This window comes from Rhinichthys klamathensis, unplaced genomic scaffold (genome assembly GCF_029890125.1).
Source record: "Rhinichthys klamathensis goyatoka isolate OS25496 unplaced genomic scaffold, OSU_Roscu_1.1 h1tg000237l_1, whole genome shotgun sequence".
In the NCBI taxonomy this organism is placed as follows: Eukaryota; Metazoa; Chordata; class Actinopteri; order Cypriniformes; family Leuciscidae; genus Rhinichthys; species Rhinichthys klamathensis.
The window spans coordinates 750,909-778,151 of record NW_026606760.1 but is presented as its reverse complement, the minus strand read 5'-3'; the positions used below and the strand labels follow the sequence as shown (position 1 = coordinate 778,151).

Here is a 27,243-nt window from a genome sequence, read left to right as displayed (position 1 = left end):
GATTACTAAAACAAATTTTAAATAACTAAATAGAAATGTATTAAAAACAAATAAAATGACAGAAGAATCTAAAATGTAAAAATAAAAGTTAATTCAAGACATTATTAAAGGTGCATTGCGCACCTCTCTGAGTTTTTGCAGAACTATGCCCCCCTTTGGCGACAAGCGAAACTGCCTTACTGTCTTTGTCTTGCGTGGAGTTTGCGTTTGGGTTTATGAACTACAAGCCGGTCTCTTTGAATCCATCTTCTACTTTTGTTGAAAGTTGACTGAAGTTTTGTCGCTCGAGTTGTCTTCGCTAATACGGAGAATGGCGGCGAATACACAAACCTGCCAGACATAGCCAGGGGAGCGTGAACGCGCATGACGTCACGCCCAGTCTCACGTTCCGGCCCGAATCCCTCTTATTTATTTTACTGTACAGGATTATAGAGGCAATCGCAGTGATCAGAGAAGGGCTCATTCAGCCCATCAGGCAATTGTTTAAGCATGTATGGGTTAGAAAAACAGGTATTTTTAACATGAAATGTTGCGCAATGCACCTTTAAATACTTTAATAGTATATAGATAAAAATAGCACTTTACCAAACTCTATTAAGATTAATTGTGATTTGTTTATCCTCATCTAAGGAGCACTTGTTGTACAATATTAGGTGCTGTGACGTAGTGGATAATGACCTTGGCTTAAACACTGTTGTAGGTTTGAGCCCAGTCAGGGACAATCCATGAATTTTTACTATTGCATCATTGACAAGACGCCTAACCACACGTGGTAACACTATTTTACAGTGTCCTTGAAACACGTTATATGTAGTTAATATAGTAATAACTACAAATTATGCATAATTACATCTACTAACCATATAGTAAGTACATGTAGTTAATTAATATAACTCAGTACTTCAATGTATAATTATACTGTAACATGGACAACTAAAATAAAGTGTAACCCCACATTACTTCAGGGGCACGGTTCCTATAAGTGGCTTTGAATAAATGCGTCTGCTAAATTACGTCATTTTAGCATACACATTTGTTACAAGTAAGATCATTCATTTAACAGTTTTTAATTCTATACAATCATTAAAGACGGGTGTACACGGTACGACTTTTGCTGTCGTACAAGCTTGCAGGCGATTTGATTCTCTCAGGAGAAATCGTGTGGAAATCGTTGATGCTTTTATGGTCGCGGCTCAAACTGTGTGAGAGGAATTACGAGCCAAGCCAAGTTATGAGCACCCCTAGACAATTTTTAAACATGTTAGCTGTCCCCAAATCATACACAACCACGTCACATACACTAGATCTATGAATATTATTATAGCCCAGTGAGTGACACACATACAAATAGACTCTCTAGTTGTCTTTTCACAAAATCATTTCCACACTTGTCTTTTAATTTTTTGTCCTTTTTCTATCTGAAGCTATAGCAGCAACATTGGAAGCTCCAGTCTCCGTGTCTAGCATGAATTGCCGCTGGCTCGCCGTGCAGTACAGTAGTGCCGTGTACCAGTTGCTTTGACACGATTATCTGTTAACTGATTATCAATGGCTCACGACCTCCCGAGTGTCCGTACTCGCACAGTGTACGCCCGCCTTAACTTAGTCTCTTATTCATTTACTCAGTTATTCATCCTGACTGGAGATCTGGATCACGTAATTCTACTATAATAAAACCGAGTCGTAATGTTAGAGCGACATTGCTGAATAAATTGGCCCCTAATATGATTTGATAAGCGTGAGCAGTACCATGTCCATTTATATGACACAATGACAGCTCCAATCGGACATGTAATGAAGAAGGATCCCGTGTAATGTGCCATGGAGATATCTAATCATGTATGTGACGAAAGGAAAAGGGTCATTTCCAGTTCGTTGCTCAATTAAAAGAGATCCGAGATCCTTCGTTGTACCAATCAGAGGTCAAGCTGAGAAACATAATCAGCCTGAGTGCGGCCAAAATAAACAGCAGAGCATGGCTGTGTCGACTTAGTCTTGAATTTCTTTATGTAATGGTTAACAAATCCTTGTAATGCTGGTAAAAATGATGGCAACGGTAAAAAAAAAAACCATGCTTTTAGCATGGCAGAGGAACATCTAAAGCACTCCGGGAGGTATAATACACACTAAAGCTGCTTTAATCATAAGCTAGTGTGGCACATTTGTGCTCTTTGCAGAAAAAAAAAGAAAAAAAAGCTGCAAATGTCCTTTTTCTCTTGTAATTTGCTCTGTCTGAACAAAAGTACGAAAAATAAACAAGGAATCGATGGCTGTCAGTGTGAGCTAAAGAGCAAAACAGCAAAAGGAGTAAGGCAGAGTATGAGGAATGCTTTTGGCTCCCTTTTCAGATGCCATTCAACAAGTCAAGGCTGACTAGACAAGCTCAATGAGGCGTCTTGTAGTATGTTTTGTGGCTGCCTTACAAACATTGTTTGGTTATATAAAACTGCATTTGTGGCTCTAAAACAAAATCCAATTATGGAGATGAAAAAAAAAAAGCATGGTTACAGTGTGTTCAAAACAGTGTTCACACACTATCAAAGTCAACATTTTCCAGAAAATCTCTTCTAATTTACGTGTAAAAGATGTTTTTTTTCTTCTCTTTTTCCCAAAACATCACTGACTGCAATGCACAGGCCAGAACAAGTCCACTTCGGTTTATTACAAATGCACACACTCCATCGCTAGACAGATGTCTCCCTCTCCACCTGTACATCGGAGCGCTGAAAAAGACATATTTTATTCCCATTTGCTGAGTTTAATGAGAACCACATGTAATAACTGAACTTGGCCCTCCGACTGGCATCAAAATTCATAGCCGTGATTTGAAGCTCTCTGGCCCGACCAGAACATTCAGTTTAATAAAACAACTGCGTTTTCATGGTTCAGATGAGGCAAAACGCTGCATATTTCAAAGCGAGATGTGCTGATTCAGATGGGTAATGATTGTCCTCATCATTAAGGTTTTGACACACTGTATTAGTTTAACCGCTTTGATGCAGGAATTGTCTAATCACAAAGGAACATTTTCTCAGGGATTATTTTGACTTCAAAATAAGGCAATAATCATTATATGTGTTTTTTTCCCTGCCAAAATGATTCATTTTAAGAGAGTTACACATCTGGCCACTGGAATAAAATCGATATTTCAGGGTGCATTATCACGTTTGTCTGTTTCTATGTTGTCATACAATAAAAACAGACTGCATCCGAAATAACATACTTCTCTACTTGCACTGTATGAGAAAAGAGTATTATGTCCGAATTCACAGTATTCATTAAACATAAGTGTGAAACTGATGGACACTTTACTATCACACGATGCTGCAGCTAAGCTGGTAGACATGACAAATGTAATATGACTGCACCCATTCATACTACATAGAACATACTTTTTAAACAGTCACAAAGTAATTACTAATTAAAAAGCAGTACTTAAGAGAATGCGATTTCAGACGCAGCCACTGTGACATAAGAAAGACAACAGTCATAAAATTATGGCTAAGGGTCAAAGGTCAACATCCATGGTGGTTAGGAAGTAAAATTATGCTGCCTTCATGTCGGAAATTTCCTACTTCCCACTTCTGAAGTCTTGATTGCGAGCGTATCGCATTCAAGTGCTTTGTTGTAGGAAAGAGCAGGAATCATTGAGGGACCAGGTTTATTCTTGACTATTTATTGGGAAAATCTTTTTAAAGCCAAAATGATATTTAATGTCCCATTCATTGACAGCTATATGAACATTAGCTGCACTATCTAGATAGTCAGCTTGCTGACAATTCTGGAATTTCATACAGGCTATTTTCGCTGTGTATAAAACATACAATACACTTCATAATAAAATAGGCTACGTAAAATATATTAACAGCAAGAAAAGGTGATAGCTGTTATGAAAAAAATAACTAATAAAGAATACCAGTCACAGCAGCAATCATTCTCCAGTCAACCATGTTTAAAGTTTATGGCACGACCAACTCGGGATCTCGGGTATCAAAATTCTCACTGAGATTCCCTGTGGCAAATATGATTGAGTTCATTTTTTAACTAAGCAACTTGTGAATTTCCTGTATTTCCTGTGGATGGTTAAATTGGCTTTGAAAAGTTCTGGATTCCATGCATCAAAAAAAAAAAAAAAAAAAAAAAAAAGTAAATGTATTTCCTTACCAGTTTCTCTTTTTCTCTGTACTTTAACCACTCTTATACCCTACCTCGACACCAGGCTAAATTGCAGGGAACAATACTAGCGGACCATTACAAAAAGACAAGATGCTGTGTTGCAGGGCAGACATGACTGTGGTCAGGGCCAATTATTAAAACCAATGACAGGATAAACTGTGTGTGTGAAATGGGCTAGAGTAATTACTGTTCTTCATTGTGCACTCTGCAGCCAAATAGCTGTGTTTGGCCAGATCAGGTGTTATGAAGCAGACCAGCACATACAGAGCATGGGAGAAAACAGCAGCAGAGTCAGTGATAATTTATTCAGAGCATTCGGTATTGCCGTGGTGAAACTACTTTTATAAAAAACAACAAAAAAAAACACAATAAACATATTCAGTAACATACACACACAAAACTATTTTTTGGCTCTGCCAATGAAAACAAACTCCATACTACGGCATTGCGCGTCCACAGTGTGACGTGCACTTCCTGAATGAAACGGCGATATTAAAACGAATCTCTTGAGTGAATGATTCAATGACTCACTAGTTAAGGCAGTGAGTCACTTATAAACATAGTAATTTGTCGCCAACTACTGGCATTACTAATGTTACTTGCAGAAAGATTCATTAAAAATCCTCACATAGATGACAGTATGTTTAAAAAAAGGCTGAAAATAAATACGTAAATATAATAATGAATAATGATTATGAATAATTACCATATTGATATTGCCATGTCCAAAAACACTTAGTAAAGAGAATGAACATTTTTGTCTTTTAGCCTTCAAATGACTCTGTTGAAGAAGATTATAGACTTAGAATATGAATTGGCAGTGAGCTTCTGCTATGATTAGTTTATCAATTGCATCAGTTATCAGGCGTATCAGAGACCTGAATGTATGTCATTCAAATAGATTCACCATCTCTTAAAAACAACATCAGTATCCCGAGAATGAAACCGATGAAAGTAATGACTGTTACCTGGGAAACGGTGGTGACAGCCAGAGAGCATGTTGTGAGAAGAGATGGAGTTCTGTGTAATTTACATGGATTCTGGGTATGTGATTTGAACAAGGCCGTATCAGGATTTGCATTTACCTTGATAATGGAGAGGGTACAAATAAACTCATTTCCCTTTTTGAATCCATTATGTTTTTGCTTATGCTGATAGTAATTCAATCTGAGGATAGGGAATGCTTTAATATAGAGGTTAAAAAACAGGTAAAATGGGGTAAAAGCTATCAAAAATGTTTGTTTATTATGCATCCGGTTCTGCTGTAATATAATTAACCTCTTAAAATGGAAAAGCATCACCAAACGCTCTCCAATCAAGAACACCAACAGGCTATAGAGCCTTGAACACTCACACAGAGCTCTCCAACATCTAGTGCAGTCAGTTGTTGATGCGGGTAATGATCATGCTGGTTAGCTGTTTCCAAGGTTAGCTCCTCCTGACAATGCTGAAGAAATCAGCTGCAACCCCGAAAGCTTGTGAGCTGCATGTCATTAGTAAAGGTAAATGAAAGGTTAAAATCATTTTCAGCATATAATCCTCAGCTGAAATACCGCAGCCAGGTAAACAACAGGTGGGTTTTAACATCCACACAAAGACCCTCTCGTGTTTTCAGGCTCCTGTCTGACGGCTTGTTAGCAAAGCTGAACACTTCAGGTTCCTCAGAAAACATTTTCCTTCTTCCCTTTCAACACACATTATTGCATCATGTTTTGCAATTTATTGTTATATACACTTTTTAAAAGGCTAATTTGTCATTTAGCTGCAACCTGCTGGCTGGAAAAAAATCTGTATTTATGGTAAATGTGAACCAAGATTAACGGTTTGAGAATATAGGATGTTTGATGTTTCAGCTTGAGCCAATTATGAAGTTCTGAAAATTGTGATTATCTATGATACTGTTCAAAAGAAACATTACATTTCTAATGTCACATAACTTTGTATATAACTTTTTATTCATTAAAACATGCAGTTTCCACAACAACTGATTTTAACATTGATAATAATAAGAAATTTTTTCTGGAGTCCCAAATCAGCATATTAGAATGCTTTCTGAAGGAACATGTGACTGAAGACTGCAATAATGCTGAAAATTCAGGTTTGCATCACAGGAATAAATTTTATTTTAAATAGTAATAATATTTCACTATTTTACTATATTATTTATATAAAAAAATGCAGCCTTGGTGAACTTCTTGAGAGACTTCATATAGAAAAGTTTAAAAATATATTTATTTATAAATTGGTTGTAAAATTGGATTTAAAAAAAGGGAAAGGTGTGGGTAGATGTTAAACATTTACAGGAATTAACAAAAAAATGATTCTGAGAAAGATCTACCCAATTAGATCAGAAATGATCTGATCTACATGAAAGTTTGTTGCTTTATGTGCTGTTTAGCTAGCCTAGAAATCTAGACGCACCCTAGCGGCAGCGAAAATTATTTCGCAGCCAGTGTGGTCTAGCAACTCTCCATAGGCTTTTGAGCTGGAAAAACCAAAAACTGGTCAGGCCAATCACATCGTGTATAGAGTCGGCGGGCGGGCTTAACACAATGACGGCACAGTTCATGACGTTCCGCGTGATTTCCATAGGTGATTTCCCTGCTACTTGAAAACAATGAAGATGCAGCGGTCTTTCGAATCGGCTTTGGCCGCGACTCTGGAGGACTTGGAGTTAAGAGAACGTCACTTAAGTCATTCTTAAAAAAGGAGGATGTTTTCGGAGTTTTGCCGACCTGATACGGCAAAAGTTTAATATATCAATTCTCCGCTGGTGGAAAAACGCATGGGACTCACTCATCCACAACCGTTCGTTGCTCTGGTTGGTTGTAGCGTTATCCTATTGCGTGCAGAGGGATTTTGAAAGGTAACCGTTTATCCCGCCCCTCGGATTGAGGCATGTCAATGGAGAGTTCCCAGACCTAACATCTTGATGTAGGTCTGGCATGCCAGGCTACTGTTTAGCAGCAGGTTTATCTGAAATAGTAAATACCATAATATAAAACCACCATGAAAAAAATGTATTGGAAAATATATTTTGAAAACACATTTGCAAAAATAAACTTTGTGATCAGAATTTGTGTTTGTCCAAAAGTAATAAGTAGAGATTATTTGAGCATTAATAACAAAATATACAGTGCTGCATTTCTCAAAAGCATCTACAGTAAATTCCATCTCACATCAAGAACGATAACTATAAAGATAGCTATAGAAATAACTTTTAGTAGTGTCCACACCAGAGGACAATATCGTTCTGTTCATTCTAAGCGTGCTGCAGTTTTGTTGTATGCTACTTGAAATGCTCGCGCTCTTAAAGCAAGATGGATTCTGATTGGCTGTCAATGTTTTTATAGTTCATCAGCTGGGAAAAAATTATCCTGAAAGTAATTCCAACGATAGAATTTCTCTGTGCCATTATTGTTATAGCCTACTTGTGGTGTCTGTGGACTATGCTATTTTTTATATTAAGAATGGTTTTTAGAAATTTATTTTTATTGTTTTCGTAATAGTTATCGTTCTTGGTACATAGAACCATTGGCACCAATTGTCTCTACGATCAACTTAACTCACAATGCTTTTGAGAAACGCAGCCCAGTTCTATTCTTGTATTTCTACTTTTCTACCTCAAAAGTGCTTACTGTATCACTGTACCTTGTATCAAGCTCTTGCCTTTTCATGTTTGGAATATGGATCAGACGGTCAGTGAGAGGAGAGTGTTAGAAGCAGGTGGGCGTGAGACTATATCCGTCTTGACAGACTTTGAGTTGCAAAGCGCTCGTAGGCCACAGAAGCACAAAGAAACGAACCATCACAGGCCACATCTGATTGGGGAAAAGCAGCAAGTTTAAGTCTACCATCATGCATGCAGACGAAGGTGTTCAGCCATGAAAACAAGTTTGCCATATTTACACTCAAAGTTGTCTGCCTTTTCACAGAGAATGAAGTTTGAAATCGAGAAGCTAAAAATTACAGTATACTCAAATCAGCCTTGACCCAAGTTTCTCTTTCAACTCCGTTTCATCATCTAGCCATGTGCTTCCAAGTCCGAAACGAGAAATGAAACGCCTGAGCAACATCTGGTAGCGGCACTTGTCTCTCAGAGGTTTCCACTTAACGGCCAGCAGACTTTCGCTCCATTAATACAATCGCAATATACAGTAGCCAAAAAAACATTTGCACACATCAGCAACACTCAAAAATGTTTGAACATCACTGCACTGTATTGTAAAAAATATCCAAGAAAGACAGCACAAGCAGGGTTTTAAATGATAAAACAATAGATATACTGTGCAAAATGAAAACAATAGGGACCGTAATTGGAAACATTCCGGTTGAAAAGGACACCTATGCGAATATACATCCACTAAAAATTATCTTCAAACCAGTTAAGTCAAAAATAGCGAAAGTTGTTTGCAGATAATTTCCTATTTTGTTATCTAACACAGTGACATTTGTACAGTTATAAGTGTGCCTTAAGTGCCCAAATCCTTTTTGGAGCGACTGTAGGTCAGGACCGAAGTGCTTATCGGTACTTTGCCTTGTCGGATGGGGCGCCGTGACATTTGCAGTGTTGATGGAGTGAGAGGTTGGACCCTCCCGCAGAGCAGGAACGAGATCTGGCGAGAGCCCCTTGGCTCACCTTCACCCTTTCGCAATTTTGAGTCCCTCCGTCTGATTGTATTGGACAACGCCATATCAAATAGTGTGCTGTGTGAGGCTGCTTTTTTCCCAAAGGTTAGCCAACATGCACCTTATCTCACAGGGGCAGGGGCGTGGTAGCGGGGGGAAAAGGGGTACCGAGTACCCAGGGCCCGAGGCAGGGGGGGGGGGCCCTTAGAAGTTGCCGAGCTCAAGTCAAAAGTCCGCTCATACCCATACCCCCCCCCCCGTTGGAGAAGTCGCCGCGCTCAAGTCAAAAGTCCGTCTCCGTCTCTACAACAACCCCCCCCCCCGTTGGAGAAGTCGCCGAGCTCAAGTCAAAAGTTCGTCGCGGGGGGCCCAGCAAGATGGTTTGTACCCAGGGCCCAAAACTTGGTACTACACCCCTGCACCGGGGCACTCTGAGAGATAAAAAAAAAGTAGAGAAAACAACAGGAATAGAGAATTCATTCTGAATTTAGCCATCTTAAGAGTTCGACAAAGGGATTTTCTACTGCAACTTTATTTTCAAAAGAGTGTTGCATGCTATCTATAAAACTTATAGTCACAATTTCACATAAAGCGTTTCACTTTTCACGAAACTGTACTTACAGAGAAATGATTAACTTGAGAACCCAATGTATGAAAAGATTAACACAAAGTTTTCCACACACAAATCTTAAATATTTCACCTGAAATAGACTGGTGAACCAAATCCAAATTATCCTCCAAAGCACACAATGCAAGAAATATGATACGAATACCTTCTGATGAATCAAAGAAATATGACAGCGTCAAGAACCCTGCAGCACAAAACACAGGATATGTGTCCTTGAACAAAGTCCTAACAATAATTCAATGGATACAGAACTGCCAAAAATTCACTCTCCATAATCACGATGACTGAATTGTAACACTTTGGAACAACTCATGGAATCAAGCAGAGCTTATGGAGTCAAAAGTCTAAGTTTAGGTAACCTTTCTGCGTCTCTTATTTGGAGCCTACTAGACAACTTTGTGAATAATATCACAGCTATACAGGAACATCCATTGTCAGTGATGGGAATTCTGACTCACTGCAAATCAGTGGCCGGTTGCAGAAACTTCTTAGACTAGTCTTAAAGGATTAGTTCACTTTTAAAAAAACTTTTGCTGATAATTTACTCACCCCCATGTCATCCAAGATGTCCATGTCTTTCTTTCTTCAGTCGAAAAGAAATTAAGGTTTTTGATGAAAACATTCCAGGATTTTTCTCCATATAATGCACTTTGCTGGGCACCAAATGGTTCAAGGTCCAAAAGACAGTTTCAGTGCAAACTGCAAACTGTTCAAAGGGCTTTAAACGATTCCAGACAATGAATAATCGTCTTATCAAGCGAAACGATCGGTCATTTCAAAAATAAATAACAAAGTTTAATAATGTCAAATGCTCGCCTTGCTCTGTTCTGTGATGCACGTTCGTGACTCTCCTGTTCGAACTCGTTCATCAAAATGAACAAATCTTTTTTCGAGTCATTTGGTTCATTTAACGAACGAAATGAACGAATTGACTCGGAAAAAGATTCGTTCATTTTGATGAACGAGTTCGAACAGGAGAGTCACACAGAACAGAGCAAGGCGAGCATTTGAGCTTATAAAACTTAAACTTTGTTATTTCTTTTTTAAATGAGCGATCGTTTCGCTTGATAAGACCCTTATTCATCGTCTGGTGTCGTTTAAAGCCATTTGAACAGTTTGCAGTTTGCACTGAAACTGTCTTTTGGAGCTTGAACCGTTTGGTGCCCAGCAAAGTGCATTATATGGAGAAAAATCCTGAAATGTTTTCATCAAAAACCTTAATTTCTTTTCGACTGAAGAAAGAAAGACATGGACATCTTGGATGACATGGGGGTGAGTAAATTATCAGCAAAAGTTTTTTTAAAAGTGAACTAATCCTTTAAAAGATAGCCATCTAATTTTTTTCTTCAACAACATTTTAAAGTCAATAACATCAAAAGGCAGAAGGATGTGTACCGACAACTTTTAAGCTGGCTATTATTAAACCTCTTATTAAAAAAATGCAACTTGATCCTAGAGAATTAGTCAATTACAGGCCGATCTCAAATCTGCCCTTTCTGTAAAAAATTCTAGAAAAGGCAGTATCCTCACAACTATGTTCTTTTTTTAGAAAGAAATGGAGTCTGTGAGGATTTCCAGTCAGGATTTAGACCGTATCATAGTACTACTGAGACTGCTCTCAATAGAGTTACAAATAATTTGCTCTTATCATCCGATTGTGGTTGTATCTCTCTATTAGTGTTACTGGATCTTAGTGCTGCATTTGATACCATCGACCACAACATTCTTTTGAATAGACTCAAAAATGATGTTGGCATTAGTGGAAATGCATTAGCATGGTTTAAATCATACTTATCTGCCCATTATCAGTTTGTAGCAGTAAATGAAGAGATGTCATATCAATCACAAGTTCGGTATGGAGTACCGCAAGGCTCAGTACTAGGACCGTTGCTTTTCACCCTGTACATGCTACCCTTGGGATATATCATTAGGAAGCATGGCATTAGTTTTCACTGTTATGCTGATGATACTCAGCTCTATATTTCTTCGTGCCCCGACAAAACTTATCAATTCACAAAATTAATGGAATGCATGGCTGATATAAAAAATTGTATGACTAGTAATTTCCTACTACTTAATTCTGAAAAAAAAAATTGTATGACTAGTAATTTCCTACTACTTAATTCTGAAAAAAAAAAACAGAGTTTCTAATTATTGGACAAAAAACCTCTGCACGTAGTAACCTAGAATACTGTCTAACACTTGATGGCTGCTCTGTCAAGTCTTCGTCGTCAGATAGGAATCTGGGTGTGCTCTTTTATACCAATCAGCATCTGTAAAACCGCATTCTTGCATCTTAAAAATATATCTAAATGACAAAATATGCTTTCAATGAAAAATGCAGAACAGTTAGTTCATGCATTCATGACCTCACGGCTAGATTATTGTAATGCTCTACTGGGTGGTTGCCCTGCACGATTAATAAACAGCTGGTCCAAAACGCATCAGCTAGAGTTCTTACCAAAACCAGGAAGTATGACCATATTAGCCCGGTTCTGTCAATACTGCATTGGCTCCCTATTAAACATCGCATACATTTTTAAATATTGCTGATTAGTTACAAAGCACTAAATGGTTTAGCTCCCAAGTACTTGAGCGAGCTCTTAACGCATTATAGTCCTTCACGTCTATTGTGATCTCAAAAATCTTGCCAGTTAATAATACCTAGAATATCAAAACCAACCGCAGGCGGTAGATCCTTTTCCTATTTAGCACCTAAACTTTGCAATAGACTTCCTAGCATTGTTCGAGAAGCAGACACACTCTGTCAGTTTAAATTTAGACTAAAAACACATCTCTTTAACCTGGCATACACATTATAAAGTTCTGTTATTCAAATCAGTTAAATGATTGTTAGGCTGCAAAAACTAGGTCAGCTGGAACCGGGAACACTTCCTATAACACCTGATGTACCAGCCCAGTCTCATCCCAAGACGTCATCTGTCTGACGCTTTTGACCATACGTCAACATCCGACGTTTTAGGGTACCCTTTAACGTCAGTTAGATGACGCTATCTAATCCTAACCCTACCCCAGACCTAAACCTACCCGCGTCATCTAACTGACCCTAAATGTAAAGCGTCAGTTAGATGACGCCCTAGGATCGTCATCTAACTGACGTTAAAGGGTACCCTAAAACGTCGGATGTTGACGTATGGTCAAAAGCGTCAGACAGATGACGTCTTGGGATGAGACTGTGTTAGATGTACTCGTTACATCATAAGAAGAATGGCATCTATGTTAGTCTTTCTGTTTATTCCGAGGTTTACTGTAGTCAGCCGGATCTGGGTCGTATCCAGATCAGATGGTTGACCTGCACCTAGACACGACCACAACGCATCCCTGAAGTGTCAGCAGAGATTCTGTCAACTAGACTCTCCCCTGTGAAGGCCTCATCGACATGACAGCCATCGGCACTGATCCTCAACAAACCCGTCTCCATACCGGTGTGACGACTCCAATCTTCAACCAGATGGAACTGGATAAATATTCTGAATGTTCCGATCCAATCTGACTTCTGGCCTGTAATGCTGCCTGAATCATAATTATACTGTCTGTTCGTTGGTCAGAGCAGAACTGGCCCCCCGACTGAGCCTGGTTTCTCCCAAGGTTTTTTTTATCCATTCTGCCACCTGATGGAGTTTTGGTTCCTAACCACTGTCGCCTTTGGCTTTTAGCTTGCTTAGTTGGGGACACTTTAATATTCAACAATATTATTGATCTGCCTGCATTGACACCATTAAATGAGAACTGAACTGAGCTGAACGATGACATCACATTTTTTTTATCCAAGAGTGGCTATATATATATAAATTAAATAAACTAAATTAATAACTTTTTACAACAAAAAAAAAACCCATCACTGAACTTACTTAAGCTGGACGATGACGCTATTTTCTTCTAGATCTGCTGTACAGCAGAAACGAACTTTTTTGCATTATTTTCCTGTTATCACTGTAAAGCTGCTCTGAAACAATCTGTATTGCAAAAAGCGCTATATAAATAAAGGTGACTTGACTTGAACAGTCTCATTTAAATTGAAACGTAACACTGATCATCTCTTGTCTTACTGCTAGTTGGTCAAACTAGTTCTTAAGACACAGTCATAACAAAGCGGCTAAGTTTATGCAACTGGCCCCAGTTATGTTGAACAGTTTTCAATGAACTGCCTCAAAAAAGGAAAAAAATTATTATTTCATGTCATCACGTGGTCCCCGATATCCCGGCATGGTATATTGCATGCTCTAAATATTACAATAAAAAACAATAAAGTAATTTCATATTTCCTAGTTCAGTATGTGGCAGACCGATTCAGCTCGTAGAAACAAAATTAAGAATTTTAAAAATAATAATAAGAAATTGAAATAAAAATAAATGTTTCCTATACATTTTATTGGTAAAATTTCAGCTATTAAAATAATGTGATTTGTGAATGATTCATGAAAGAATTATTTAAAACCACAAACTGATTCAACCGATTCAAGTGAAAAGATCCAAGTCAAAGGAACGTTTCATTAACAATACTGTGTGGTCTCCGAGTTCAGGCTGTTTGTTAGGTCTGGGTTTTCGCTCCATCTCTCCCAGGTGGGAATGGAAATGTTGAGGTAGTTTACGTGGAAGGGGGTCTCTGGTGCAGGTGGGATTTAATCAGTTTAATCCTTGTACTGGAAGCAAGAAACCAAGCTGAGAAAGAGAGTTAGAGAGAGCGAGGGAGATCTTGAGATGTGGTCACTCACTTGCACCCTGCAGGTCTCTAGCCACCTGCTGCAACAAATGAGCAGCAAAGAGAAATCATGTTGAACCTGCACAGGCTCAGATGTCATTTGAAACCTAATCTAAACCAAGCTGCAATGAAAAACCACATCTTTTCACTACAGTAAACACTACAGCAGGGGCATTTCTAGAGATCATAAACATAGCATGTGTTTTTCTACTTAGTACTGCCCTGATTTGGCAGATATTCACATCCACAAGATATAATAACAGCTGAAATTATGCAATTATAGTATTGTACAGTAAATGAGGGTGAAGCTTTTCAGATCTAGTTGGAAAAACAAGCAAGACCAGTACTTTGAGTAAATTAAGCCCTCCCAAATTTTGATTACATTCCAAACCCAACTGTGAGAGTGACTTTTCCTTTTAAATGGCCATCAGAGAATGATTTCATCACTAATTCCTAAAAAAGGCCTTTCCAAAGAGTGTACGTTATTAGACTGGGGTAATGTTTCTTAAGCTTTTGTACAGGGGAAAACAGATACTGTGGTTATGACTTCATATTTTTTCTGGCTGTTACCATTGGAAGCATAGAAACCCACTGAACGGGAAACTGAAAAAAAGGCTGCGGTGAGATGCAGCTTGCAGAATTAAACAACAGGAGAACGCTCTGAATCGCAGAAACACTCATTGCTGACAGTTTGAGGACAATTTCCTACGCCAACAAAGGAAAAGGTTTGGGATTAAATGAGCACACATCATGCCTGGTATAGATGGGCTTTTTCATTCTTGCCATAAACGATGAACATTCATTTTTGCAGAGCACAGACGAAACCCACACATCTGAATTTGATTCTGCTCGAATAAAGCAGATCTCCAAGGAGTGAAAATAATTCAGCCCAACAGCAGACTGTCTCTGTGATCTACAGTGTTTAGAATATCCGCGAGCAGGTGCACGATTAAACTCAATGGTGGTTTGCTTCTGCTGTTTAAAGGAGTAATTCAGACAGAAATGAAAATCCTGTCATCATTTACTCACCCCTCATGTCATTCCAAACCTGTATGATTTTAGTTCAACCATGGAGTTACAAAATTATTCATCAGAATGTCAAAGCGGTTCTTTTCCATACAGTAAAAGTGAATAGATATAAAAGTGGTCCATTAGACCCACACACTATAGCATTTTTTATCAGTGGAATTATGGCTTAAATTTCAGTCTCTCACAGAAATCTATCATGTGACTTCAGAAGCCTCGGAATTTAGTGCACAAGCCTCACTTTTATGGTATATTTTTATAGTGCTATTTTGTCCTTTTTGGAGCTTGACAGTCCCAGTTCATTTTCATTGTATGGAAAAGGTCAGCCTAGCACCTCCTTTTTTTGCATTTCACAGAAGAAAATAAATTGTATGGGTTTGGAACAACATAAGATAATGATGTTTTAATTTTTGGGTGAACCTTTAATATTTTGTGATGGCCACTGTCACCTTTGGCTTGTTTAGTTTTAAAAGACACTTAAAGGGATACTCCACCCAAAAATGAAAAATCTGTCATCATTTACTCACCCTCAAGTTGTTGCAAACCTGTATGAGTGTCTTTCTTCTGCTGAACACAAAGGAAGATATTTTGAAGAACGATTGGAACCAAACAGTTGTTTGGCACCATTGACTTCCATAGTAGAAAAAAAAAAATACTATGGAAGTCAATGGTGCCCCACAACAATCGTTCTTTAAAATATCTTCCTTTGTGTTCAGCAGAAGAAAGAAACTCATACAGGTTTGCAACCACTTGAGGGTGAGTAAATGATGACAGAATTTTCATTTTTGGGTGGAGTATCCCTTTAATATTCAGTAATATTATCAATTTGACTGTACTGACACTATTGGATGAGAACAAACTTATACTAAATTGAACTGGAAAATGACAATTGTCTTCTCTTCAGCTGCTTTATAGCTGAATCCCATTTTTCCTTCACCCTTCTGTATGGGTTTCTTTCTTCAGTGTAACACACAAAAATATATTTAGTAACTTAAAAGGGTCCAATATTTCAAAATATCTTCTTTTGTGTTTACAGAAGAAAGCCATACAGGTTCAGAAAGACATGAGGAAGAGCAAATGATTAAAATAGGATCGGACTGGTTAAAATCAAGGTTGCAGGGTGAAGAGTTACTGAGTACACAATCCTATTCATTCATCAATTAGCTTTTTGAGGGCAGCACTTAACCCTGGGTTTCTCCAGAGGGATTGTCCGTGTAATTAGTGCACCATAAGTCACTATGGATAGGAAGTGTCTGCTAAGGAGAGCAACTTCCTTCCATTACTAAGATATTCATTAGAAAGACGACAGCAGGTCAATGATATTAGCTTCAGCTGATGTGAATCCATGCAGAGGAGAGTCTAAGAGAGCGACAGAAACATCCCAGTGTGAAATGTACTGAACTGAACCAAAAGCGCATAAAGACACAGTGCTATTATAATACCGGCGTTCAGCTCATGATCCACCACCACCCACACACCAAGTTTACATGTTACAAACTAGCTGATGCACTGAGTGTCTAAAAACACTTTTTCATAGTAATTATATTAAAAGAGAACTATGTGTTAGAGCACTGCACTATAAATATCTGTTTAAATGAATTATTTACTTGCAGCAAAACTGCTCACTGATGCAAAAATAATCTTTTATTTTACAATTGGCTATGGTAAATATCAGGTTTAAAATCACTAAGATGCTCTGAAATCACTACACATTGTCTATTTTTATGGATAGTGGAAAGATCAGTAAATGTTGCAAGTCAGATTCAAGCTTGTGCACTAGGTCATAGCTTTAACAACTCACAAATATTTTAAAGTCAACATAAAATGCAATTTGAAACCCGTTTACTTCCATAATCTGAAATTTCTAAATGATAAGAACATGCAATAATATGAAAATAAATAAATAATCGTATGGATACTGCCTCATATATATAGTAATTCTGAGATTTGAGAAAAAGGCACACTGTGACATTTAAAGTAACAATTGTCTCAATTTTAAGATATACACCACCATTCAAAAGGTTTTTTATTTTATTTTTATTTACATTTTATTCAGCAAGGAAGCATTTCATCAAAAGCGACCCTAATGACATGTACAATGTTACAAGATATTTCTATTTGATTTTCTATTTAGTGAGATATAATGTCACATTGTGAGATAGTTACAATTCAAGTGTGAGATATAAATTACATCATGACAAAGTTGCAATGGTGCTATATAAAGAAAAAGGTAAATAGTATAAATTTTGATTTCACGTTGACTTCACAAACATATTTTTGGATTTAATAAGCCTGGCCTTGACATTGCCTGACTGTCTAGTGTAAATTGATATGATACTGGAATAGACTAACTATTAGCCAGCTTACATGGCTTTATGAAGTCAGTCATGGATCATAAGTGGTGCTGAAAAGTAAACAGAGGCCATAATTCTGGCACATTCTCTGTCAAGCTAGATGACACAAAGAGTGATATCGCAGCTAGAAGCAGCTATAATGAGTGACCACAGTCGGATGAAACTACTTAATGTGACACAGCTGCTCAAATGTGTGGGGTTTTTTTTAGTGTGGAGCCGGTCACATGTAGACAACGCACGCGAAGCCTTCACTATTTCAGGCAAATCTAATAATGTCCTAAATTCAATTTAAATGCAGATTTACAAGCCAGTGCTTCAGGTCCGCATCAGAGCGAGACAGAACGGGCTCAGTCTGTGCCTTTAAACACAATTTGTGAAAACGAAGTTGGTGTGGCTTCTAATAAAAATCTCCTGACAACGGGGTAAATGAAATCATGCCTCACTGCGAGCGTGTGTCCTTGTGTCCCAGGGAATGATTACATTGCCAGAAATTGGCAGGTGATGCAATGAACAGCTTGGAATTACAAGAGCATCCACAGGTCACAATGCAGCATTCTCACGAGCCACTGTTTTTCTCACCATCTTTCCGAGAATACACAGCGAACGGTTTGGGAAATAGATTGAAGAGTTTGTGGGAAGATCTCTAAAAAACTTTAACTAGCAACAGGAATAACAATTCATCCGGTATCTCATTAGCTTAATGGCCATTCTGTTTTTTTGCCAATCAGTATTTGGGCTGCAGCCACTGATCATTATGATAATTTATTAATTTGTCAATTATTTATTTTATTAATCTGAAACATATTTGTACATATGCACTGATGTTTCAAGTTTTGGGGTCAGTAAGATTTGCCTTTTTAAAAGAAATTATTACTTTTTTTCGGCAAGAATGCATAAAAAGTTACAGTAAAGACTTTTACATTGTTACAGAAAAAAACAAAACGATCAAATTAATGCTATTTGTTTGAACTTTCTATTCATCAAAGAATCTTGTATCCAGTCAGTCACAAAATTCGGCTTTAGTTGAATGGAAACAAAGATAATGTTACAAAAGCCATTCTCGAATTGTCTACCATCTGTCCGTTCAGTGCACTCAAAGGGTGCTTCACAATTAAATGGGTTCACTTATCTGAAATACTGGTTTTTGAGTAATACAAACACAAGAACCAGACCGCTACAGATTGTTTTGTAACACATAGCTGTGAGATATGATGGTAAAGTTTCGCCCCCTCCTTCAGTTGTAAGCGCGCATTTGTATGCGAGAAGAAGCTTCGTGTTTGTTCTCCTGAGAGGGGGCGGACATACTAAAAGTGAGCGTGCAAATGGAAGCGAGGTCCTCGAGTGAAAGTGCAAATGAGCAGATGTATTTCAGCTATAGCGAGGAAGGTTACTCTCGCTCTCTAAATCCCCCCGTGGAATAGTGGGTGGTGAATCTTTTACTCTTATTTTACTCTATATATGTACACAGGAGTGACTCATCGAGATTGACTCAATCCACCTGCAAGAGATGACGGATGGAAAGAGAGATAAAGGCTAGAAGAAACAGAGGAGGAGGAGGAGGAAGAAGGTGGAATCATAGGGCAAAATCTGAAGCCAACTTCTTGTCTTTGGATGCTTAGAAGATGCATTGTATCCCACTGCCAGAATCCACAGCTGTCACACCCTCACCATCAGAATGAAGTGCAGGAGATCTGCGTGTCCAGGGATTGATCGTTCAGTGAGATATACTCTTGTGTTGACAGAAGGATTAGAGGTTCTCGGGAGGATAATAACTGGAGACAATGCACTGGGAACGTTCAAGAGATCCATCACCTGCTTTCTGGACACCTGTGAACTCAACGCACTGAGACGTGCCAGCAAAGGGACCGCAGCTAAATCTGTGTCCACTCTGGGGAGGTTGGGAAAGGAAATATTTAGCCTGGTGAGAGACATGAATCAGCTACGCAATGTTGGCGAAAAACAGCATGAAAGAAATACCACCAACATTATCAGTCCCAAGGTCTGCACTACACAGAACAATAAAACATGGCACACCAAAGCAAAACCACCAGAACGATAGAAAGAAAGAAAGAAAGAAAGAAAGAAAGGACAGAGAGAGAGAGAGAGAGAGAGAGAGAGAGAGAGAGAGAGAGAGAGAGAGAGAGAGAGAGAGAGAGAGAGAGAGAGAGAGAGAGAGAGAGAGAGAAGACTTTGTACAGTTATTCAGCCACAACACTTCAGCAGAGAATGTCTGATATGTTGGCAGCTTGTCAATAATATGATTACTAGACAATCTCGTATATCTAGACAAAAAAACAAGAATTCCTCCCAATATCACAGTAAACTGTTAAAAGCTGGGATGAAGAAAGGGGAAGTGCAAAATTGAAATAAATGTTTACACTTCCAAAATAAAATGTGAGTGGTTTTGCTTTAGCAAAATTTCCTGCCGCAATCCAAACGTCTTCTGGTTGTTTGTTGCTATGTGATTGATTGCTATAGTGCGCCGAGTGGAGTTTAACATGGTTGAGTGTTCTAAATGGGAATGGTTGAGTGTTCTCTAGGGTGTTCACGGGTGTTGAAGGTGGCCCAAGTCATAAGAGCCCACCCCCCAGGACCCGCTTTCAATTTATACCCATGGTCACACAAGACCTTACTCCACTCAATTTGATTAATATCATACGAATGGGGTATACTGGAAACGCAAGATTTTTTATCTTCCAAAAGAGGATCGAAACAACAACAGAACAGACAAACTTAGAAGCTTTGGAGCCCATTTATAAACCCAGAATGACCCAGCAAAATTCTATGGGATCATACCATATCGGATAAGTTACAACCTGAATTTTAAACAAATCAACAGAAAAACCTAAAACCAAACCTTAAGTATGAGCAACAATAACAGTGTTTTTTGACTTAGCAAGCAGCTGATAATTAAAAGCTTACAAAAATGCAAATAGATGCAGCGCAAATCAAACACAGAGATTTACGGGGACGGTGTTGCTTGGAAAAGGGGGATAAAAAAAACGCGAACAACGGTTAAGTCACCAACATCTGTTCTGCAAAGAACAATAACAAGATCATTAAAGCGTGCTGTCACGGGATCTCTGGTACATGACAGGGGGAGCTTGTTTCATTATTCACACAAAGAACGAAATATGTCAGATTCAGTGTGCAGTGACAAGGCCCCCTGAAAACTGATCTGCATTTACAAACCTCCCGTAAAGTGCGATAGAATTAAGGGTGAGCATGAATCAGGTGAGACTGCCATATAAAAGCATCAGCCAGCTGGGATTAAATTACACACACATTTGCTCTTTTCATGTGGCTTGGCGTAAGTTAATGCGATATCCAAGTGGGCTGTTTTTGTATTTTACACACAAGAATGCTAAAAAAAAAGGAAATGTAAATATCACCCTCATAAGAGTACGCTCATGTTTGCAGCCATCAACGCGCTTGTATCCAAACGCAACACTCTTGCTGTGCAAATTACTTTCATAAAGTGATTTTACCAGCGGCAGTACTTGTTTCAGCTCTGTGGTTTCCATGGAGACTAAAGAACAGTAGGAACAGGAGAACCTCTTGTCACGCTCGAGCCCAAACTCCGTCCCTAATGCTTGTTTCCAAGCGAGGCTCTCTCTGGTAACAACATCCCTTGAGCAGACAGACACACAGACAGACAGACCGCCCCCTCCGGCCACCCGTGCTAATGTGCTTTAGGCTTTTTTTTTGGTCAAAGAATCTCAAATGTTTGCTAAAAGCCAGCTCTTAGCGTTGGCAACTTGGCACGCTGCTACAAACCCCCAGGGCTGGTTTGAAACGTACCTTGCATTGGCCCCGGTAGGTTTGCTCTCGCGACGCGTGGGCCGATGCTCTAAGTGACTGCTCTCTCTCTCCCCAATGTATTCTCTGATTTTACTTTATCAAACAGTATTGGGCATTAATATTCAGTGCAGTGAGAAGCATACAAGGGCATGCAAATCAAATCCTGTCGAGAGGATTATTGCATCGCTCAAAGCTACGGCTGACATATTGGCTGTGTACGTCTGGCTGTGCCGTTCCTCCTGGGCAGGAGTTACACTTTTGCATCAGTTAAAACCAAAACGGTGGCTGTATTAACCTAAGGTCAATGAGAGAGGCCTGTAGATTTATCACTGTTACTGCTGACAGAGTTGTTTGCTATAACAAATGTTTGCAATTACGATTACTTCGCAGTGAAGCGTGGAAGAGCGCTTCGACTCTAATTACAGATAAGAGACGAGAGATCAGGTCCACAAATGGTGACCAGGGTAATTGTCATGCATATCAGTGCAGTCTACCATGGCAACACAAGACAATTGGTACCTGCAAACTTATTTCCCTTAATGATTTGGAAATATTTTAAAACAATGGACCTCAAAGCCTCACTCGTTTTGCATACTGATAGATCTGAGCTTAAAGGGATATTACACCCAAACATGATTCTGTGATCATTTACTCACCCTCATGCCGTTTCAAAACTGCATGACTATTTCTTTCTCAAAACAACATTGGACCCCATTGACTTTCATACAGGTTTGGAACGGCATGAATGTAAGTATATGTCATTTTTTTTTAAATGTGTACAAAGTCATACAGTTATACATTTTGGAAGAAATTATATTTTTGACGACAGAATAGTATTCCAAGTATTCCAGAGACCCGTGTCATCAAGTTAAAATTGTTTACAGCATCGGTCAAAAGAAAACAATGTGATGCTCACAGCAATAGTACGGTGGGATGTACGAAACTAAGCACTTGTCATTAGCCTGCCCTTTATATTTATTGGTTATTGTTCAATTATTGTCCACTTAATTTTGATTTGTTAATCTTTGGTCACTTTCTTACTCAAAAAAAAAAAAAAGGTTTTATACTTGGCATGTATTAAATTGATCAAAAGTGACAATAAAAACTTTTACAGACTTTAAATAAATGCTGTTCTTCTGATTAAATAATTAAATAATCTTAAAAAAATTGTATTACAGTATCCACAACTGTTTTCAACATTATAATAATAAGAAATGTTTTTTGAGCACCCAATCATTGAAATCAGCATATTAGAATGATTTCTGAAGGAGTGTGTGACACTGAAGACTGGAGTAATGATGCTGAAAATCAGCTTTGCATCACAGGAATACATTACATTTTAAATCTTAACAAGATTTTAAATGTAGTTTTGATCAAATAAATGCAGCCTTGGTAAAAAATAAGAGAGACTTCTTTCGAAAACATAAAAAATAGTACTGACCCCAAGTGTACATTTAGATAAGCGATTATGAAAACACATTTTTCCACTGTGTACCAATGAATCTGTATTTTTACGTTCTTTATGCAAAATACTTATAAGTCAGAACAGGAACATGCACATGCATTTTTTATGATTTTAAAGCATAACATAATTGTGAAACTGGTCAAAAGGGAAGCACAACTGGATTGGAGAGTATGAATCATAATTAAGATGGTCTCAAGAAGGCAAGTAAGAGCATTCCTTAAGCTCGGCTTCTAACACCCAACTATCAGATTCCTCTGTCAGAAAGAGAAAACGGTGAGAGAAAAAGAGAGCAAGGAAGTGAGAGAGAGAGGGAGCGAGAGAAAGAAAGAGCGCTTTTAGCTTTTCCCTATATCAACAAAACCTCCTTTGCTCACAGGGGATGATGCTCAAATACAGTGCTTAAATATTTAATCACATATACACCAATTTAAGAAACCTGATTATGCAAATGCCTCCTCAATGAACACATTACTTTCTGAAATCAAATGATGCAGAATCTGCTTTGGAACATTATTTTGGGCATGTGTAATGTCGTGAATGTTTAAATATATCTGTGTGGGCATAAATACTACTAAAAATGGCAGTAGTGGGTGAGGAAGAACATTCCTGGAGGACAAACTAAACCAATTTTCGATTAGTACTCTGACGAGACCAGAAGTCATCTACTACACCTCCACACTGTGAACAGAACATGATGCACTTGTTTGAAAGAGAGAAAAAGAACCAACATAATCAATAATAGAAATATTAATAATAAAAATCAGGGCTTGACATTAACACCTGCCAAATGCGAGTGTATTTCAGCAGTGGTATGTAACGCAGTCACTCCGACTAGCCACTTTGGTGGGTTGAATTTTATAATACATACATTTCACAGTTGTAGTCTTTTAAAAAGGCATCTGAAATAATAAACTAAATGCAATCTATTGTTGTCAAATATATAGATTTTTCGATACTAAAATATTTCTGAAACGCTTACTCATTATCTGTATAATAGATACACGATACCAGCTGCGGTTTCTCACTCTCTCATCTCTCCGACGGTGAGTTGACACACAAACCCGCCTCCCCTCACTCACTTCTTTCATTTGCTCCGGATGAATATTGTTGGTGTTACAGGGCTTGAATTCGGCGAGGGTATGCGCATAATTTTACTCATTCCCGCAGATTTTGTGCTCACTGCTTATTGCGCTTAAACAATCAAATACATTCAAAATAATGTCAAAATGCCGGTCTTGGCGGGTATTCACGTAATGTGTAACAGACAGTATAATGGATCTGTGTGTCAGGTCTTAAAGTGACAGCAGCCTAATATACCTGCTGCCAAATATATATATATATATATATATATATATATATAAAAACTAAATGGCAGTTTTCCCCCATCGTATCGATGTCAAAATTGTGGCCAGTGAAAATGCTGAGTGGCTAGTAACTTTTGAAAAACCATTAGCCATCAGCATTTATTAAATTAAAATAAAAAGGATTTCTGTGCCACTATCGTCAAAAATTGTACGTTTTCCCTGAGGACTCCCACCTTCGTTATCCAACAAATAGTCTCGCCCCAATCTCATGCCATGCTATGTCGGGATCCCTAAACAGGACAATGTTTTGATATACCCACAGAGCCACAGTGTTTACTCTTTTCGGTCAAATCACCCCACTTATAGTCACTTACTTATAGGCTCACTTATAGAATAAACTGGGGCGGAAAAATATTTGTAAATAAAAAAAAAATCTTGCACTAAACTAAATTTCCTTAAATCACTCCATTGGTGCAAAGGAGCTGCAAGCTTAACGAAGCTGCTAAAGTTCTGGCAAAGGGCTGAGACCCCCGGGTCTTCTCCACGGGGGGCTTCGGGAGACTGGCAGACGGCCGCGCAGCAACCATCAACAGCAATTTCAAACCTCCGTTCCCCACAGACACGGCTGATTATTCCAAGTCGCACTCCTCTGGAATGTGACACTGCATTAGTACTTCATCGAACGAGACGCTCCTGAGAGAGGCTTTCCATCTCGCTCGTATCAATGAGCTTTTGAGGGAGCACACGAACACCCACACGTAAGCAGCAATGTCACGCTACGAGGGCGATCAGCACACGCTCTAAGCGGGTAGGTGTGGGTTACGTGAGCAAATTCTGGATACAAAATGTTCAGAGTGAAAATAATATAGGAAAAAGTCAAGTGCTTAATCTAACCGTTTAGTAACAATTCAAGACTTTAAAATGAAAAAAAGAGAGATATTTAAATGCCTTTTGTCAAAGACAAAACTATTAATAGAAACATCTGGTCATACTGTAAGCCATCAGGTACAGTATAATATCACATTTCTGATCTTTAACTGAGCTATCGATTGTCTGTAATGCTGTAAGGATTCAGCCAGTCTTTTCAGTGAAGTTAGTGTCAGGCGAGATAAGGTGTCACACTGTATTAGTATTGGAACAAACTTAACCCACATAAACAAAACAATGGTGCTGACAGGATCTCTTACATAAATCCAGAGCAGAGTCGTATTTCAAAGCTCAGCTCCCCTGGCAAACACACAGAGCAAAGCGAAACAGAACAAATCACAGTCCGACACATTCTTTAAGATGTTCACCGCTGTATTGCATGGGAAAAGAAGCGTGCAGACAAATCGATGCCGCTACCCTGAGTGTAAACCGTACTCACCTAAGAGCATGGCTGAAGCACGCTGTGTGTTTAGCGCTTTAGGTGCTGCTGGTGAGGGTTTCTGTGCCAGTCAAGCTCAGTGATGAAGCACTCGTGCAGGAGCAGTCCGTGCGGTACAGCGCTGACAGAGAGAGAATGCACTCTGAACGCGTGCTGCTCTCAGCTGAGATGAAGAGAGAGAGAGAGAGAGAGAGAGAGAGAGAGAGAGAGAGAGAGAGAGAGAGAGAGAGAGAGAGAGAGAGAGAGAGAGAGAGAGAGAGAGAGAGAGAGAGAGAGAGAGAGAGAGAGAGAGAGAGAGGAGAGAGAGAGAGAGAGAGAGAGAGAGAGAGAGAGAGAGAGAGAGAGTCTACCCAGAGACGGATTCGGCAGATGCGGCTCCCACAGTCCCTCTGAGCGTGGAGAATAAGGGAAAATCTGGGTCGCTGCACTGTGGATGTGGCACGAGAATCTGTGTAAAATCAGCGAAGCAGCTGATCGGACGGGTTTTTGGATGATCTGCTTTGGAAATCGTGCACCTGGATGTGATTCAGCTCGTAGGAATCTGGATCTCGTAAATCAGGGGCAATCCCAGCCTCACTTTTTGAACGCTGGAACACAGACTGGTCACTCAAATGATATAGAAAGATTCAGCGTTGGAGAGTGAGTCCTATAAAGGCTACAATTAAGATTTGAAATAAATGTTAAGCAAAATGTTCTTTACAAAAGTACGGTGAGGGGGTGCACTAATAAGTCGAGAAATTTGTAAATGTGCGTGGCAAAATAAATCCTATTTTACCAACATGTTTCTGTTGCATATTAATATGATTATCATAATGTGAAGGTTTTTTTCAGTCTGAATTGAATGTGATGATATAAAAAGACTTAGGGGCTGTGTACACGACACCGTTTTTAACCAAACAAAGATAACTTTTTATGCGTTTTGGACATTCACTTACATGACAACGGCGTTTTTGGGGCCTGAAAATGCTAACAGTTTTCAAAGTGCATTTTTTTTAACCGATAACATTAAAGTCTCAGTGTAAACTGCAAAAACGCGAATTTGTGAAAACTGTGATATCATGAGCATGCGTATTACGTGTTCAGTCTATAGGCGCGTAGCGTTTCTTTACAAGGTCACCGCCAAATTTATGTTTTTAGTAAACGCGCCTGTCTATTGAGTGGTCCAATTAAGTTGAGGGTGAAAACAAACACAGTGTGACCAGTGCAGTTCGATTCATGAACAAATGACTCTGAGTTGTTTGTTATAACTCCTTCAAGTTACTGGTTTAAATTGGTTTGACGAGTTCTTCAATGAATTAGTTACTGAATCAACATCTGACTTGAACTGAAATAAAAATTATTACAACTGACTAGTTGTTCATATGAAAAAGCATAGTTAATTATTTGCAATTATTTATAAAGATACAAGATTCTAAGATATACTGTGGCAGAACACCTGTCCTCTGTGTCCAAACGAAAACCAGAAACCTTGACAAAGTAAAATAGACACAGTAAATAAAACCAAACAACAGAAACCTCTGGACAGATCTGCACATCATCCACCAAGATAAGCGACAGTGCATGCCAGCAATGAAAACAAAACAAAATCGTGACTGAGCTGCAGCGATGTGCCGCATATGCAGAGAAATCATAATGTGATTCTGTCATGGCAGACCCTGCGTGTGCAAATATGCCAGGAGCGTTAACAAAACCAGATCCGCTCTCTGAGAAAACAACTGACCACAGAGCGACTTCATAAAGGAAACTTTCTGATATATAAAAGACACAGGTG

General features: G+C 38.7%; 1 protein-coding gene across 5 annotated transcripts in view; it reads right to left on the bottom strand.

Annotated features, from left to right (window-relative positions):
• znf385b (zinc finger protein 385B) overlaps positions 1-27,243 on the bottom strand; it is a 106,812-nt gene that overhangs the window by 40,138 nt on the left and 39,431 nt on the right. The window contains exon 1 of one of the 5 annotated variants that reach the window (XM_056265701.1): positions 25,473-25,626. The exons of the other annotated variants lie outside the window; for them this stretch is intronic. Coding sequence (XP_056121676.1) covers positions 25,473-25,482 — 10 coding nt within the window. The 5' untranslated portion in view covers positions 25,483-25,626. Of the gene's footprint in view, positions 1-25,472; positions 25,627-27,243 lie in introns of those variants that run through there. 5 annotated transcript variants of the gene reach the window in all.